This window comes from Callospermophilus lateralis, chromosome 4 (assembly GCF_048772815.1).
Source record: "Callospermophilus lateralis isolate mCalLat2 chromosome 4, mCalLat2.hap1, whole genome shotgun sequence".
Taxonomy (NCBI): Eukaryota; Metazoa; Chordata; class Mammalia; order Rodentia; family Sciuridae; genus Callospermophilus; species Callospermophilus lateralis.
Window position 1 is genome coordinate 116,646,318 of NC_135308.1, and position 18,232 is coordinate 116,664,549.

Below are 18,232 nucleotides of genomic sequence, written 5' to 3' on the forward strand. Positions count from 1 at the left end.
TGCTAGAAGAAGTGGGGAATCTAGTTTCATCTCAAAACTCCAGTTTCAGGAGGAACTTAATGGGCAATTCTGGTGGGAGCTCAGATCAGAATGCCAGTAGCATTGTAAGTAGTAAAAACTGGACTCATGAGGCTTCAGAGAGAATGGAGGACTCTATCGGAAATTGGACTAGAGGCCATTCATATTATGTTCTTGCTAAGAAGCTGTCTATATTTCGCCCATGTCCCAGGACTTTCTGTGAGGCTAAATTAAAAGGTGATGGATTTAATCTGGCAAAAGAAATTTCTAAACAGCATATTGTTCGGACAGTGACATGGATCAGGCTGTCTACTTTTAGCAGAGTTTATTTTGATAATCAGGAGCAGAAAGCAGAGCTGCAAGATTTGACAAACTTGCAGTTTGGCTAGAAAACTTTGTAAAACTGGGATTAAGGAATGTGTGGTTGTTAAGGACATTACAGCCACTAAAGAGATACTGAAGATTGTCTAGATACAATAGGAAAGAAGACTTGAGGGCATCTCAGGAATTAATGAGACCAAACCCATATCAGGCTCAAGGGTATAAAAGTAAAAATTCCCTGGAGAAGAGACCAGTGCATCACTCTGCCTGCACAGGGGGGCCTAGGAAGTTGTTTCACCATGTTCAGCCACCCAGGCACTTGGAGGTTGTTGCAGTTAGGTTCTGGAGGCTTGGCTTCTACTCAAGATGGTGGCAGACATTGATATCAACCATGAGGTACTGGTTCTGCAGGATTTCAGAGAGAGAGGCAGTTCAATGGAGAGGAGAGGAGTTAGGGAGTTTTGAAGGCTTCCACTGAGATTTCAAAGGAAGGCCTGGGGAGCCAGGCAAATTGCAGCAGAGTCAGAGTCCCTGCAGGCTGCCCCCATAGGGCATAGGGAGATGAGTGGAGATGTGAGGAGGGAGCTGAAGCTGCAGTGGAGAAACTTGAGATTAAGAAATGTCAGTACCTAAGAATGTCTGCCTAGGAAAGCTGCAAGAATAAATCAGAGACAAGCCAAAGGAAAGGCCATATGATCTGTAACCAGCAAAATCATAGGAGCAGAGCTACACAGCCCTTTGGAGAGACTGTCAAGATGCCATGTGCTCCAGATGCTGGACATGAACTACAGGACTTGTTAGCCCAGCTGGATTTCAGTCTTGTTTTGGTCTCCTTTCTTTCTATGCCCCATTTCTTCCTTTTGTAATGAAAATGTTTACTTTATACCTTTATATATTGAATATATGTAACTTGCTTTTGATTTTTAGTTGGGCTCAGGCTGAGAGTTTGCCTTGAGTTTCAGAGGAGACTTTGAACTTGGACTTTGGGTAATTCTGGAACTGTTAAGACTATGGGGACTCTTGTAAATGGACTAAATGTATTTTGCATTGTGAGATGGTCATGAGCTTGTGGGGGCTATGGGGTAGAATATTATGGTTTAGATATTAGGTGTCCCCCAAAAGGTCATGTGTGAGACAGTGCATGAGTGTTTTGAGGTGCAATGATTGGGTTATAAGAACCTTAACCTAATCGGTTCATTAATTCCCTGATAGGGATTAACTGGGTGGTAACTGTAGGCAGGTGGGGTGTGGCTGGAGGAGGTGGGTGACTTGGGGCAGACCCTTAGGATTTATATTTTGTCCATGGTAAAAGGAGCTCTCTGCTTTCTGGTGCCATGTTCCCAGCTGCCTTCCTCTGCCACATACTTCTGCCATGATGTTCTGCCTCACCTTGAGCCCTGGGAATGGAGTCAATCATCAGCCCCCAAATAAAGTTCTCTTCTAATTGTTCTTATCAGGTCTTTTGGTCACAGAAATGAAAAAACAGTCTAAAACATCTCCATTTAAGTAGCTAGTCTGGCCTCAGCATAAAAGGATTATGGAGAATAATTAGAGTTTACCATAAGCTCATCCAAGTATTAGCCATGATTGCAGTGGCCTTGTTAGATAGATGTATGTTTGCTACAGGAGATAAATATAGTCACAGGTAAATTGTAAGCAGCCACAGATTTGGTGAATGTGTTTCCCAACCAGGAAAGAGATTTAGAATCAATATATGTTCATATAGAACAGATAACAAAAGACACTTATAGTTTTGCCTCAAGGTTATATTAAACGCCCTATATGTAACAAAAGGTGACTGTGTGCATAATATAGTTCAAACAGATCTAGACTGGGTATCCTGCTGACATTTGTCCTTCCACTACATTGATGACATTATGCTGACCAGGCAGGATGAACAAGAAGTGACTAGCATGCTGGAGATGGTGGGAGATGAAACCTATGAAAAAATAAGTTCCTGGCACTTTCCTAAAGGTTTTTAGGGATATTGCTAGGACATTGCCTTCAAAGTGAAAATAGATAGCCATATCTTACATTTCTTACTACAAAAGAGGAAGCACAGTGCCTGGTAGAACCCTTTGAATTCTGCATGCAAAACATCATACCACTAAGATTATGATTTCAGCCCACATGGCAAAAGACATGAGGGCTGTCAGCTTTGATTGGGGATGGAAGCAGAAAAGCATTTTGGTAACAAGCAGTTTTGGCTACATAATCTGTGTATCCAGTGTGAAACAAAATCCAGGCCCTTAGTTCAAAGAGCAGGAAACATGTGCCACTAAAAGCTGGGCTTGGTGGTGCATTCCTGTAATCCCAGTGCCCTGGGAGGCTGAGGCAGAGGATCACAAATATGCATGAATACATAGAACTTCAGACACCTGTGTTACTCATTATGGTTATGCCAGTGCTCCCATCTTACCTCACCCCCAGGGACCAGAATGACCAGCAACTTAATTAGACCCTAAGCCACTTAATAAGACGCTGCCTTAAAAAAAAAAAAAAAAGGGTGGGGGTGGTGGACTGGGGATGAGGCTAAGTGGTTAAGCCCCTCTGGGGTTCAATACCTGGTACCAAAAAAAAAAAAAGGACATAGAAGGCTTTAAGTTTTTATATATTCCAAAGTGCCCATTTATGTACTTCATCAGAGTATCTGCAATTATAGGGAAAATTAACTTAAAAATGCTTTTCATTAATATTTGGTTAATCCAAAATTTCATATGAAAATAACATTCTTGGCAAATTAGAACATTTTTCTATTTCTAAGCCTCTGGGTATATGATTTGCCATGTTGCAAAGTTATCAAAACTCGACTCTGAACACTTTGAAGAATTCCAATAGCTCACTGATATGCTGTATTACAATTTCCGTGTGGGCCTTTATTTTGTAATAATTTACTGACATGAGCTGCCTAACCTTTGGAAGTTCCTGTCCCAGCTTTTAGGCCTAGGACTTAAGATTAGTGCAAATGTTGCAGAGACGGAACTCAGGAAACAGGCAAGCTAGACTCCCACAGCAAGTTCTTTACACAGAGTCCTTTTTCTCTCCTACCATTATCACCACTCCACCAGCACTGCTGCCTCTCCAATACTCTCTACTGTCTCTACCATTACCTGGGGCTGTTTCCCTCCTGGCTCCTGACTGCCCTGAGTATTATGCTTGTGGCAACTGCTTGGTGCATGGCACTGACTCCTGTGTCTGCTGGCTTGGCTTATCTCTTCTGATCATGCGCATGCCCTATCCTATTTGATTAAAAACACACACACACAAGTTAGAAGATAAAAATTATTAATAATTTTAAGAATGTGACAATAGAACATTAAGACGAGCACTGGGACCTTTTGAGAATTGACATGCCCATGAAGCCTGTCCTGGCAGCAGGTCTAAGCTGCAGTGCAATTGCTTTTCTGTTTGGGCTGCACTCGGGCATGTGCCAGTAGTGGAAAGAGATGCAAGGTAGAGAAAACCCCTGAGAAAATTGCAAGATTTTAGAGAAAGGTCATGCTATCTATCACATGGATAGGCATATGGAATCTATAGCAGGAATTACACATCATTTGAAAAACAGCTCCTGGTGTACTAGGAACTTTAATCTATGAGGTACCAAATGACTATACTTCCTGAAATACTTATGAGTTGGGTTCTTTTGGATCCAACAAGTCATGGAGTTGGTCAAGACCAGCCATAAGCCTTCCTAAAAGGAAATAATACAGGACCCTGCAGTATCAGAGGACACAAACGAATGCATGAATACATAGAACTTCAGACACCCGTGTCACTCATTATGGTTATGCCAGTGCTCCTATCTTACCTCACCCCCAGGGACCAGAATGACTAGATGAAGGGGAAGGAAAAAAACAAAGCTTGGTTTATGGATTGAAGAACTTGGGATATGAATGGAGGTGGAAATGGTTGGTGGGTGCATCACAGCTTTACTCAGCATTGGTCTTTTAAAAAAATTTTTTATTATTATTTTTTTATTTATTGGTTGTTCAAAACATTATAAAGCTCTTGACATATCATATTTCATACATTAGATTCAAGATGGTTATGAACTCCCAATTTTACCCCAAATACAGATTGCAGAATCACATAGGTTACACATCCACATTTTTACATAATACCCTATTAATGATTGTTGTATTCTGCTACCTATCAGCATTGGTCTTAAGGACAGGGGTAAGAAAACCATCCTAATGGGCAGAGAGCTCTGTGTGGTGTACCTGATCATGTGGTAGGTATGGAAGGATAAATGGTCTGAAGTTAGAATTTTTATATGGGCTCATTGGCAGTGCTGCTTGGCCTTGGCTGGCTGGTCATAATCCTGGAAGGAAAAGGATAAGAAGAATGGAAATAAGGAGGTTTGGGGTAGTGACACATGGATAGGCATATGGAATAGGCACAAAGTGTGAGGTTCTTCGTGTCATATGTTTATGCCCAATGGAAAGCATTCACTGTGGAAGAGGTACTAAACAACAACTTAGACAAAATAGCCTGGATAATGGGTATTAGACAAACATTGTCAATGGCTATTCAAGTGTCACTTCCTCTTCAAAAAAATGTTACTTTAATCCAGGTATCAAAAGATTTAATTTTCAGCTGTTATGCATTGAGCAATCACACTGTAAAGGAAAGGTTATATTCTGTCACTTTAATATCCAGTGTAATAATATTAAATAAAGTGGTAGTCAAATTAGATTTTCAAAATTCCTATCAGTGTCAAATTTTCTGATTTAAATACTATTCAACATCAACAACTCTTATTTATTGATTATCTGCTACTTATTAATATGCTTTACTAAGGTCTGTGTAAGGTTTGATGCTTTTAAAAAAAACAATTTTTGTGTCAGTTTTATTGAGGTACAATTAACATACAGTAAGATTTGCCAATTTTTTTTTGTGTGTGTGTCTTCGTGGTGCTGGGGATTGAACCCAGAGTCCTTGTGCATGCAAGGCAAGCACTCTACCAACTAAATTATATCCCCAGCCCAGATGGATGGCTTTTAAAAGTACTAAGAACCTTTTTTTTTTTTAAACCTCTCATTCCATCCTTTTGGATTGAAAAATATAAGCATATTCCTCATGTATAGTTCTGAATTGAAAATACAGACTGCATTGTATTCCAAGCATATAAGTTAATTATAAACAAAAAATTAAAGAGCAAAATTGAGTTCCCATGAGGATGAACCAAAATGCAGCAATAAACTCTTGTGTTTTTCTTCTGACTCAGGGAATGAGTAATCCCTGAAAGATTAGAGTAAAAGGTTAACTGCTGGGTATTAGAAATTGCCCATCCCAGAAATAATCATAACTTTCCTCATAGCAATTCAGACTTTATGTGGGTATTTGTACATGCTAAGAAAAATTGTAAAAATGGTGAGAGTTTTGTAAAGGTGGTTTCAAATAATGGATATCTGAAAGATATGGTAAGACCTTGTTACAGGTTTGGAAATAAATGGTCATAATACATAGATTGTACATGAGATTTTCATAAATTGCATTCTAGCAAATTAAACTCAGGGACAGGTGCTTTTTAGTTCCTTATAGTGCAGTATTGGAATTTGTATCCCAGTTGTATCTGATATAAACTTATTAGAACAATTAAACATTAAAACTAAATTTCCAAATTAAAATAAACTAATTATTATCAGCAGCATAATTAACTTAGTACATTTCATTTTAGCTATTAGTCTTAGAATTAACAATTAGTTTTGACATTTATGTTCTATTAGATCAATGGTTCCCTTATATCCAAGAGTAAGCCTTAGAACTTCAAAGTTCTTATTTGGGGAATTCCCAGTCACCTGGAAGCAATAATGTGCCATGGAAAGGGGACTGCCCTTTGCCCACACCTGTACAGGATTCTCTTTAATGGAACTCGCTTTTCTTCGGAAGGTAGGTAATTGGCTGGTATTTTCTCTAGTTTTTATTTTATTCATTCAATTAATTCAGAAAATATTTATTAATCATCTGCTAGGGACTGCTCTCAGTGGTGGGCCTATATCAATAAACAAAATTGACAAAAATTCCTGCTCTCATAAGCCTATATTTTTGTGGAAGAAGACAGATTTAAAAATCCATGAATTATGTGATATGAAGGAGCATGATGAGTATTGTGGAAAAAGAGAACAAAGAAGGGAAATTGGGAATGCTGGGGGATGGGGAGCTGCAGTCTAAGTGGTCAGGGAGGTACCCCCTGAAGACATTTAAGCAGACACCTGACCCAGGTAAGAAAAGAGTTATGTAGATATCTGTGGGTAAGTACAGTGACCTTGACCCTGCTTGCCTTCTTAGTTTTTAGTTTGCCCGTTTCCTCTTTACTAGTAATTTGGTAATGATGGGAAATGGTTAATAATTTTGAAGTTTTGATTAATTTAGAAATCTGAAGGTTAATGACTACTGTTTTCTTAGCCTTTTTTTTTCATTCTCTGCTCACTTTGTTTCTTTATAGTTCCTGGTAGAAAAACTTTAAATAATAATAAGAAGAATGAAGACTAGTAGTTATAACACATCTCTTCTTAGTGGAAGGAGATAGAAAGAGCTGGGAAGTCAATGAAGAGAGATCTAATTTCAGCATTTGCTCCTATGAAAGTCCTGCTTGTTGCAAAGTTTGGCCTATGAAGAGGGCTCTTAATACTTATTCAATGCCAGGGACAATAGAGGAAAAAAAAAGAAATTCAAACACAAAACAACAGCAATATAATAAATACACACCCTCCATTTCATATATTTAACATAAATGCTAGCAGAAGTTAATACGTTGCAAAAACCATAAAGATATTTTCAGTATAATTTTAAATTCTAGATATCTAAGGGGAAAAGGCACAAAGCTTCAATTTTCTTTATATCAAGACCAGTTTCAAAAAGGGTTCTATTTGTTGTCGTGGTGGTATCAAGTGATGACACCAGGTTTCTACTTATAGGGTCAGCCTCTCTTATGAAGATGCCTTTAAATATAAAAAGTGTACTGAACACACAGAAAGCACCACTATTGTTCATGCTATGTGTTGTTCCCTCTGTTAGAAGGATGCCCAACTATTTAAACAGCATTATACTAACAGATATTCTTCCATAATGAAAGCCAGGCACTTCAAGCTTCATTCTTTGTCATTCTTTGTGAATGGGCAAGTTATTTAGCCTCTTTCCCTCAGTTCCCTCATCTGAAAAGTGAGGTTAAAGTAGTGCTTACCTGCTTTATAGTACTGAAGTGAGGATTAAGTGGGATAATCCATGTAAATCATAAAGAACAGTGCCTGGAGTGCAAAAAAGTGCTAAAAATGTTGATGATTATTAAATTCATAGAAATATCTAAGGTGGAGGGGCACCTCATTATCTTCTACTGAGCTCTAGTGTAAAGACATCTTTCATAAGCATAATTTTACTGTTAAAACTGGTTCCGTCAACTTATTAATTTAATCATCTCATGACTATTTATTAAATCCTCATTCTATATTATGTCTTGTGTCAGGGAATTAGTTGATGTTAATCAGTACTTTGTTTTTCACCGAAAGAAAAAAGTTCTCAGCGTTATTAATCCCAAGTATATGCCAGGTGTTCAGAGTTTTGGAAAAGTTTTTGTCAAAAACTAAACTAGACCGCCTTCAAAGGCTCCCAGATGGGGAGGGAAGGTGAGAAGGGCTGGGCATTGTGCCCGCGTATGGGAAGAAGTTGTTTCTGACCTCGGCCTATTGACTGGCGCTTAAAACCCTCCCGGGCATTATATCAAGCTGGTAGCTCAATAAGATGCAAGAGTTGCCCTCATTTTGAGTTAAATCACGTGCTTAAAAGTGAAGGTGGCAGCGGCCAGAGAGCCCATCCCCCTTCGGGCTGACGGCTTCATCCTGCTCCGGCTCTGGCCACATCCTGCTCCTTGACACTCCAGAGAGCGCTCTCGGAGAAGTGGTGCCTCACCGGTGGCAGGTGTCCCCAGGTAACCCGGCGGCGTGGAGGTCCCCCTTCGCCGGAGGCCGCAGCCCAGCTCAGCGGATTGGGGCGGGCCCCGGGAGGGAAGGTCTGGCTGCCTCGGGAATCCGGAGCCCGCTGGCGCTGCGCCAGGCCCAGGACACCCCAGGCGGGGACGAGGTCCACCTCCTCCCGGAACTGGCCGGCGCCGCGAGGCGGGACCGGCGGCTAGCGCGGGGCTGCGGAGCGCCGGGGGCCATGGAGGTCCTTCCCGCCGGCGGGGGCCGGACGGGGCGCCCCGAGCGGGAGTTCCGCGGCGGCGGCGAGGCGAGGCTAGAGCACGCGGTGGAGGAAGCGGTTCCTGGAGTGGCTCGGACTGTACCCGCGCAAGGGTCGGCGGAGCGGCCGCCCGGCTCCCGCGGCTCATGGGAAGGCGAGGAGGAGCTGGAGCCGGAGCCGGGCCAACAGCCCCGCGGCCGCACGAGCCGCACGGCGTCCCTGGTGAGCGGCCTGCTCACCGAGCTGTACAGCTGCACGGAGGAGGAGGAGGTGGCGGCCGGGAGCCGCGGTCCGGGGGGCCGCCCGCGGCGCCGTGACAGCCTGGACAGCTCCACCGAGGCCTCGGGCTCCGACGTGTTCCTGGGCGTGCGCGGCGCCGGCGACTCCCGCGTGCTGCAGGAGCTGCAGGAGCGGCCGAGCCAGCGGCTCCAGATGCAGTACCTGCGGCAGAAAGGTGAGTCGGGGGAGCCGGACTCCTGCGAGCACCTGAACCGAGAGGCCGAGAGATCCGCTATTAAGTTCTGGGTCTCTCCTCGAATTGACTCTGGTGCCAGCATTGTCACACATTCATGACTGCGCTAAGTTCTTATGCCCCTTCTCCCATCCTCTCTCCAGGTGTCCCTTAGAGTATCAGTTGTTGGAATGGTCGGGGTCTCTCCTCCCACTTTCCCCCAAGTGTTTGTGGAGGCCCAAGGGAAGAGGCAGCCGGAATCCTAATTTCTACTGAACAGCTGCCAGGACTGGGTTGGAGTTTCTGCTACGTATACCTGAAGTTGCCCAGAGGACGCTGGGAGAATGGAGATGACGCCTAGGGATTTTTTTTTTTTTTTTTTAAGTCCGCTTTCCCTAGCCACACTATTTAGTGTTTAACTAGTGAGGCAGAATAATTCAATAATGTGGTTTCAAAAGCAAAGCGTGCGAATTCCATTTCCACCAGAACGCAAGGTTCCGAGCTGCTCACTAGGTGTTTTGTTCTGTTCACCGGTTCACCGTGGCGGATTAGTGGAGAGTCCTAGAGCATTGGCTTCATGGCAGAGTAGCTGCTGGTACCTTCCGTTGGCATGGAGAGGTTGATCCCACAAAATGGCCTTGGCTTCATGGGAGGAAAGGCTAATTTGGTGTTTCTTTTGTTATCAAACTCTGAGGCTCGTGTCCTGTTGAGCCTTTTTTCCCCCTTCAACTGTTCATAAAAGCTTGCCTCTCAAGCACGAAGTTATTACAGTTGTCCTTTTTCAGAGATATAATAAGATCTTAATTTACAAAATTTAGTGAGATGTGAAAAACAGAAGCTAAGCCACTATAACATTTCTTGGAAATAATGTCCTTGTACTAAATGAGCAGGCGAGGGATGCAAGAGTACTATGTGATGGTATCCTTTCTTATTACAAAAATCAGTCTAGCTGGTTCCAGGAAAAAATAATAATAATAATAATAAATCTGGCTGCTTTCTCAAGTCTATGTGAACAGCTTTCAGCTTCCTCTTTTGGCTTCCTAGTGAAGATATTTTTTCCCAGCTGATTGTTACAAATGACTTCCACCTTCCTCCCCCATGTTGGCCTCTGGCCGGAGTTAGGCCATTTCATTTTATACAGTTATTTGGCTGTTCATAGAGTGTGTGTTGATTCCAAAAGTTCTGTAGGGCAATAACTTTTCAGATTTCAACAAATCAATTTTGAAGAATTATGATTTGTCTTTCTCTTTTTACAAGACTTACTTTTAATTACTGAGAGAGTTTTGGTGATTAGTAATTTCCTTTTGGAAGAAGAAAATTGGCAAGCTAAAGTTTAAAAGAGAGGTAAGTGGTACAGCTTTGCAAGTCGACTTCAGATGAATGACCTCTCTACTAATTATTCACAAGACCTGTAAGAATCTGTTTTGCCCCAGTTTCAGTCTTATTATGTACCTAGTACCCTGCTAATCCTTTTTTTCTCTTGTAGTCAGCCGTATTAGGATGACAAAGATGACCATTTTATAATGGTACACATTCATTGTTAATAAATATCATTAGAATGTTAGATTTAAGAATCAGGTGATGGATACAGCTGTCTGCTTAAATAATGCTACGTATTAAGTTATGTGATTTTTCTTTTAGGGTCAAGTAGTAAGTAGCACATGCCTGTAATCCTAGTGACTCAGGAGGCTAAGGCAGGAGGATCACAAGTTTGAGGCCAGCCTCAGCAATTTAGCAAGGTCCTAAACAACTTAGCCAGAACCTGTCTCAAAATAAAAAATAAAAAGGATTAGGAATAAACTACTCTACATTCAGTAGGAGAATGTAGCACCTATTTTGATATTTAACATGTGGCTCGCTCTTTAGGTGAGATACCAAAATGGTTTCTCAGGAAATCTGGACTGTCAGTATTCCCATGGTCAAAGGGATGAACTTTGGAGACTCCTGGATTGATATCCCACTACTGTTCCTTACTAGCTGAGTGACCTTGGGCAAGCTGTTTAACCTCTGTCACTTTCATTTTTTTTGTAAATAGGGATGATAATAATGGGTCAGAGGGCTATGGTGAGAAGTTAATATGTATACAGTGCTCAGTGAGTGCTAGAGATTATTTTTGTTAACATACACGCTAGAATTCCTTAGAGAGGAAATTGATCACAGGTGACAATTTTCTCAGTTTTCCCTCAGTTACTTAACACTGTGAAAGAGGCAGTGGCTGGTGTAGGGCATTCAAAAATGTGGACCCACTTCTGTCCCTGGGATGTTTTGATAACTGGCCTATATTACTGGAGAAGACATTTCCACACTGAACTCTGAAAATTCTTGTCATAAACAGTGTATATAATTCAGAGAATGACAGAGCCATAGATACATAGGAGTTACTGGGAATGAGATAGGGTTTTCACATTATCTTATGTTTTTGTGAATGTTAGTTTTAAGAATGGATACTTCGGAGACTGAGGCAGGAGGATCACGGGTTCAAAGCCAGGTTCAGCAAAAAGCAAGGTGCTAAGCAACTCGGTGAGACCCTGTCTCTAAATAAAATACAAAATAGGGCTGGGGATGTGGCTCAGTGGTAGGGTGCTTGCCTAGCATGTGTGAGGCACTGGGTTCGATTCTCAGCACCGCATATAAACAAATTCATAAAGTTCCATCAATAACTAATAAAAATTAAAAAAAAATACAAAATAGGGCTGGGGATGTGGCTCAGTGGTTGAGTGCCTCTGAGTGAGTTCAATCCCTGGTACCAAAAAAAAATAAATTAGTATACATCTTTTTTTTTTAATCTGTTAAAAGGAAATATATTTTCTATTATATATGAAAACTTACCAAGTCTCTAAAAATGAAATATTATACTTGATAGACTATTTGAAGACAGTATATTTAACACAAAATCAGTATTACTACATTCGTCTACATTGCAAAATGTGGGAAAATCATTTAGAAGGATGATAATTTACAAGGATGAATACTTTAAAAGAAAATCTTAATCAGCTATTAAGAATCTTTTTTAGGTTTTTACATTAATGATTAACTTATCTTACAGGCTTACCACCTGAGTACTTTAATAATATAAAAAATGTACATACCAACTGGGTGCAGTGGCTTAGGAGGCTGAGGCAGGAGGTTTTCGGGTTCAAAGCCAGCCTTAGCAACTTAGCCAGGCCCTAAGCAACTTAATATGTTTCTTTTTTTTGAGGCAGGGGTGCCAGTGATTGAACTCGGGGATACTCAACCATTGAACCACATCCCCAGCCCTAGCCCTATTTGTGTTTTATTTAGAGACAGGGTCTCACTGAGTTGCTTAGCACCTTACTGTTGATGAGGCGGTGAACTTGAGATCCTCCTGCCTCAGCCTCCTGAACCAATGGGATTACAGGTCTGTGCCACCTTGCCCCGCCCTAAGCAAGCAACTTAATGAGACCCTGTCTCTAAATAAAATTTACGAAGGGCTGGGGATTTGATTCAATGGTTAAGCACCCTTGGGTTCAACCCCCAGTACCCCATCCCCCCAAAAGAGAAAAAAATAAGACAGATTTCAGAAGCAACCAGAGCCAGGAATGGTTAAAAACAAGAATCTTTGCTTATATGCTACAGTAGCCTCAAGGGTTAAATTCACAGCATTTATCTCATGAATAGAACAGGAGATGAATAAGTGGGTTTTTGAGGAATGTCTTAGCTGAGTGCATGTATGTAATCTTGGGAAGAACCTAGAATTGGTTGGCTTAAATGAATGTTCTAGATATTTATCTGTTGACCAGTATCACATTGAAATTTATATTCCTCTCAAGGTATTTATTGTTCTCTTTCTATTTTTCTTTCTTTATAGACCCTAATGAATTGAAGACGATCCTTCAGGAGCTCAAGTACAGAATTGGCATTCAGTCGGCCAAGTTACTTCGGCAGCTGAAGCAGAAAGATAGGCTTCTGCATAAACTACAGAGGAACTGTGATATTGTGACTGCCTGCCTGCAGGCTGTGTCTCAGAAGAGAAGTAAGTACTGGAGAGGGGCAATAGGCATGTGTTTTTGAATATTTTGAAAAATTCTGCATGGGTGTTCATACCCTGGAACCAAGAACCATGAATAACTCAGTTTTTTTTTTTTTTCAGTTCAAATGAATACTTCATGTCTAATGTTACCTTAGTTTAATTATTCCAGACTTGAGGTAGTGCTTCACTTTGACAATGGTTATTTTTACTGGATGCTAAATAATGACAAAAATCTTTGTTTTTCAAATAGACATAAACTAAAAGCCATGTCCTTGCTCTCTTCATCTCTGTATTGCTCCAATAAGTGAATTAGACAATTGACCTAAACAAGGAAACTCTTGTAACAGGATCTTACAACTTGCTCTGAAATCTGAAAAGAACAAAGCATTTTAACAAATGAAACCGGTCTCTTAGGTAATGCCCTTATGACTTATAGCTTCATGGCATGTTAATTGAGTTAAAAATAGTTGAATTATCTGATCCATAGTAATACTAGATATGAAAGCTTGTGAATTAATTTTATAATATTCCATGTGATAGTTTTACATTTTACTCTGCTAACATGTCCCTGTTTTTGTTTTGCATTTTTTTGTTAACATGCAGCATGGCAGAACAGTATGTTCAGGTATGGTAAATATAGGCACTGATAGTGTGTTTGGATAAAATGCCTGTGGCGATTTTTCAGGTGCATGTGAAAATTGCCTTTTTTTGCTTGTTTATTCTATCACATTTTATATGCAAAATAGCACATCCTAGAGATTTTAAAAATATTCTAAATTAATGTTTTTTTAATGAAGCAATTTTTAGGGCTTGATTAGTTTCAGATAAAAAAATTAATGGCTTAAATACCATTGTCATATTTATCACTAAAAGAAAATCCTGTGTTTTCTTGTTCCTCTTTTGATTATATTGCTGTTTATTGTCCCCCAAACTATAAAGGTTTCACTTAATGTGTGTTAAACAGAATGCCACTTGGTTATCATAATGATGCTGCTATGGACCACACTAAGTGGGAATGTGATCGATAAGACTGGAACTGAATAGGGCTTTCTCTCAGAGTCAGGCACTTTAACGAAATAGCTGGATCAGGAAGAAGGGCATGTGTGTGGTGGCGGGGGAGGTTATGTGCACGTGTGCATGCATCTGTATCTACCTATAACAAATTGGCATGTTATTAGTATATGGTAGTTTTTCATGGATTCTGATTGATTCAAAAGTGTCAAGTAAAAATTATTTTCCCCTTCTATTATAAGATACCGTGATTTTGACTTTCTCCTTTCAACCATGTGTTTGTGTACCTATTGTTGTTTGTACCAGAAGTTAAAGGCATAAAAGGGTAAATGTATGGATGTCCCCCCTACATTCCTCCTCCCTCTAAGGATTGACCCCAAAACTTCGCACATGCTAGGCAAGTGTTCTACCACTAAGCTATATACCCAGACCTTTTTTTTAAAATTAACTTTGAAATGTGATCCCATGAAGTTACCCAAATTGACCTTGAACTTTCAATAATCCTCCTTGCTCAGCCTCCCAATTATAGGCATGAGCCACTGTGCCTAGCAATACATGGAGTTTTAGTGTGTAGTAAAGTGTAAGAAAAGATGGATCAGGTGTCAGCATATAGAGAGGAACATTAGACAAGGTCATGAATGGGTGGACTGTATTGGTAGTTACTAGGGACTAATAGTCATGTGGAATTTAAATTACTTGATTGATAGAAGGACTAGCAGTTATGTGTTTTTATGGCAAATGTGCCCACAAGTACCCAACCAAATTTGTGAATCTATGAATGCATCCTTCCTATGTATTTTAGAGTTTGTCTCTTCAATTTCAGCCAGGGTTTTGCATTTCAGAGAATATGGGGTTATCTGGCTGCCTTCCTTGAAAGCTTACTTCTCACCTTGGTAATATGACTATTAAATAGAACAGTGTTTTTTGTTGAGCAATAACTACATTAAAAATTATTGTCATAGTATGGTACTGCACTATGATGTAGCCAGTTAAAATTTTGACTAAATGGTTATTTATCAATTTTAGAACTCCAGAGGTTAGATGTTTTGTGACTAAATGCTTAATTCCAGTAGTTGCACATTTTACCTCTTCCCTGAACATCAATTAATAATAAATACATTTAACTAGAGTTCTAAAAAGCTGAGATTTGACTATACATTGAATAACTGAACTTTCATTTTGTAGTGATTGGCAGTGATGAATTCAAATAGAACATGTTATGTTAACTTATATGTATTTAACATGCAAAAGTCCAGATAATTTCCATTTCTGCCTGCATGTGGATTTGATGCTTATAATTCTTTGCAAAAGTGATTTTTTCCCCTACCATAGAATGCTACAGAATAAAATTGTCTTTTATTAAAATGGGTTATTTCTCATTAATACATTAAAAAGAATATAATAATTTTGAAACAAGAATCAGGAGTAATTGTACATTATGATCAAAATGACTAGATCATTTTTATTTCTAACACAAATGATATAATTGCTTAGACTTTATGGTTTCTTATGCCACGCCTCGTGGTAGCTAGCATCTCTTTGTTTTAAAACTGGGGTGGACATAAAAAAAAACAACATCAATATTTGTCTTATAGAAGAGCACATTTCTCCCCCATATTCATATAAGGAAAATTATTGGCATAAACAACTTACTATTTAAAATAAGATTTAAAAGAACAACAGCAGCTGTTATTTATTGAATACATGCTTTGTGCCAAATTATTGCTTTTTTTTTTTTTTCTTATTGAGACTCCAAAAGCATGTTTTTTTTTTTTTTTTTTTTTTTTTTTTTTTTTTTGTTGTTGTTTTATTTCTTTTTGTGCCAGGGATTGAACATAGGGGCACTTAACCACTGAGCCACATCCCCATCCCTTTTTTATATTTTATTTAGAGACAGTGCCTCACTGAGTTGTTGAGGCTGGCGTTTAACTCATGATCCTCCCGTCTCAGCCTCTGGAGCTGTGGGGATTACAGGCCTGGGCTACCACACCCAGCTAAAAGCATGTATCTTTATGAACATTTTATTAGGACACTGAGATTCAGAAAGTTGAAGTAATTTGCCTAAGGTCACATAGCTAATAAGGGAGTGAGAAAGAATTTGAAGGTAAAGTCTCAAAAGTAATATGGAAAGGGGCTGAGGTTGTGGCTCAGCGGTAGAGTGCTTGCCTCACATGTGCAAGGCCCTGGGTTCAATCCTCAGCACCACATACAAATAAATAAGTGTACTGTGTCCAACTACAACTAAAAAATAAATATTAAAAAAAAGTAATGTGGAAAGAAAGAAAAAGAAAAAAATGTCTCACAAGTTCACACTTTCTAACCATGAACTGTGTTATAGAATTTTCTAGTTTTTCTTAGCAATTAGATAGACAACTCTATCAACTCTATAATATTATTGGAATGTTGCTGAACTATAAGAAATTTGTAACTTGCAAAGGACACAATAAAGAGTTCAGGTTTGTTAGAATGTGTTGCTTCAGCACAGTTTGCATATGAAATAAGTACTTTATCTTTACTTGTTTAAATGGATTATACTGAACAATTTTGATGTTAAGATTTTTATGTGGTTAGCTTAACCTGTTTTTCCTGAAAGTAGATGGAGATCATATTAATTATTAGCATTGCATTGTTTTACAATTTTCTGCCTTGGTGTAATAAATGTTTAATTTATGCTGGTTGAGTTTGTGAAATGGTATTTTAAATCAAAAAATAAAATCTCGCTGGCTCTTGAAAATCATGGTAAGAGAAAACACGAAAAAAAATGTGAATATACACAGAAATATTGTCTTTGTTCTAGCTTTGCCAATAAATACAGGAATTTTACACAGTTTACAACCCCATTGTATTAATGTATCTTTGCTGGCATCCTAAATTTCACTATCTATTATAAGTGCCTGGCAGAGGCTCATGCCTTGTCAGGTAGGGCCATCTTTGTTTTGCTTTTCTTGTGCCTGTCTTCTCTGATATAATAATTTGTCCTTTGTAGAAGGAAATGGTATTTGTGCAGCCCCGAGTTTGATGGCACAGAAAGTCAACATTTTCCACTAAAAATCAGTTTTCTGTGTGTGTGTATTTTTAAATTATAAAATTAATATACTCAACCAATAATCTATTCCTACATATCTACTGAAGAGAATTGAAGAAACATGTTCCCACAAAAACTTGCACACAAATGTTATATTATTATTATTCATAAGAGCCCAAAGTGGAAATGTCTATCAGTGATAATGAGTAAATAAAATGTGGTAATATCTATTCAATGGAATATTTCTAAGCCATATAAAGAAAGTACTAATGTATGTCACAACATGGATAAACCTTAAAAACATTAATCTAAGTGAAAGAAGCCAGATACATAAATCCACATATTGTACATTCTATTTGAAATGACCAGAGTAGGCAAGTCTGTAAGACAAAGTAGATTAGTGGCTACTAGGGGTTGGAAAGGGTGGAGCAGAGTGGAATGGAGAGTGACTGTTAATGTTATAGGTTTATTTATTTATTTATTTATTTTTGGTACTGGCGATTTAACCCAGGGTTGCTTTACCACTGAGCTACATATCCATCCATTTTTATTTTTTATTCTGAAACAGGGTCTTGCTAAATCGCTTAGAGCCTCCCTAAGTTGCTAATTTGCTGAGGCTGGCCTGGAACTTGGAATCCTCCTACTTTAGCCCCTTGAGTTGTTAAGCATACACCTGCAATCTTAACAACCCAGCTAGATTTCTTATTGGGGTGGTGAAATTTTTCTGGAATTAGATAGTGTTGATGGTTACTTTGTGAATATCACCAATATGTATAGTCAAAAAGGATGAATTTTATGGTAAGTGAATTATATCTTAATAAAAGTGTTAAAATTTAATATACTTGTGGAGACTTTCAAACATACATAAATATAAAAAGAAGAGGAAAGAAATCATTTTCTAAAGTCAGTCCCTTCATATTTTAGAATATTTATTCAAGTGGGTTTTTTTTAATATGCGGTTTTCCCAAAGTCGTGATAGTACATAACATTTCTGTGTCCTACCTTTTCCATGTAACACATCATAAACTGATGCCATTGGTATAAATTATTCATAAACATAATTTTTAATGGCTGTTGCACTGTTTTTCAGTCAACTATTTTGTTTCAGTGTAGCATTGAAATATTGAAGAATTTTCTTTCAGTCGTGCATACAGAAATAACAATTCAAATTGATTTAAGTTAAAAAAGGAAATTGATTGGCATACTTAAGTATAAGTCCAGGGATGTGCTTTTGGGT

The 18,232-nt window shown here is 39.0% G+C and overlaps 1 protein-coding gene across 1 annotated transcript in view; it reads left to right on the forward strand.

Moving 5' to 3' along the window:
- The first annotated feature begins 8,496 nt into the window (after window positions 1-8,496).
- The window catches only part of Tbc1d30 (TBC1 domain family member 30), an 83,642-nt gene continuing 73,906 nt past the window's right edge, over window positions 8,497-18,232 (forward strand). Inside the window, exons 1-2 of the mRNA XM_076853071.1 lie at window positions 8,497-8,971; window positions 12,798-12,962. Of these exons, the coding sequence (XP_076709186.1) occupies window positions 8,497-8,971; window positions 12,798-12,962 (640 nt within the window). The remainder of the gene's footprint in view (window positions 8,972-12,797; window positions 12,963-18,232) is intronic.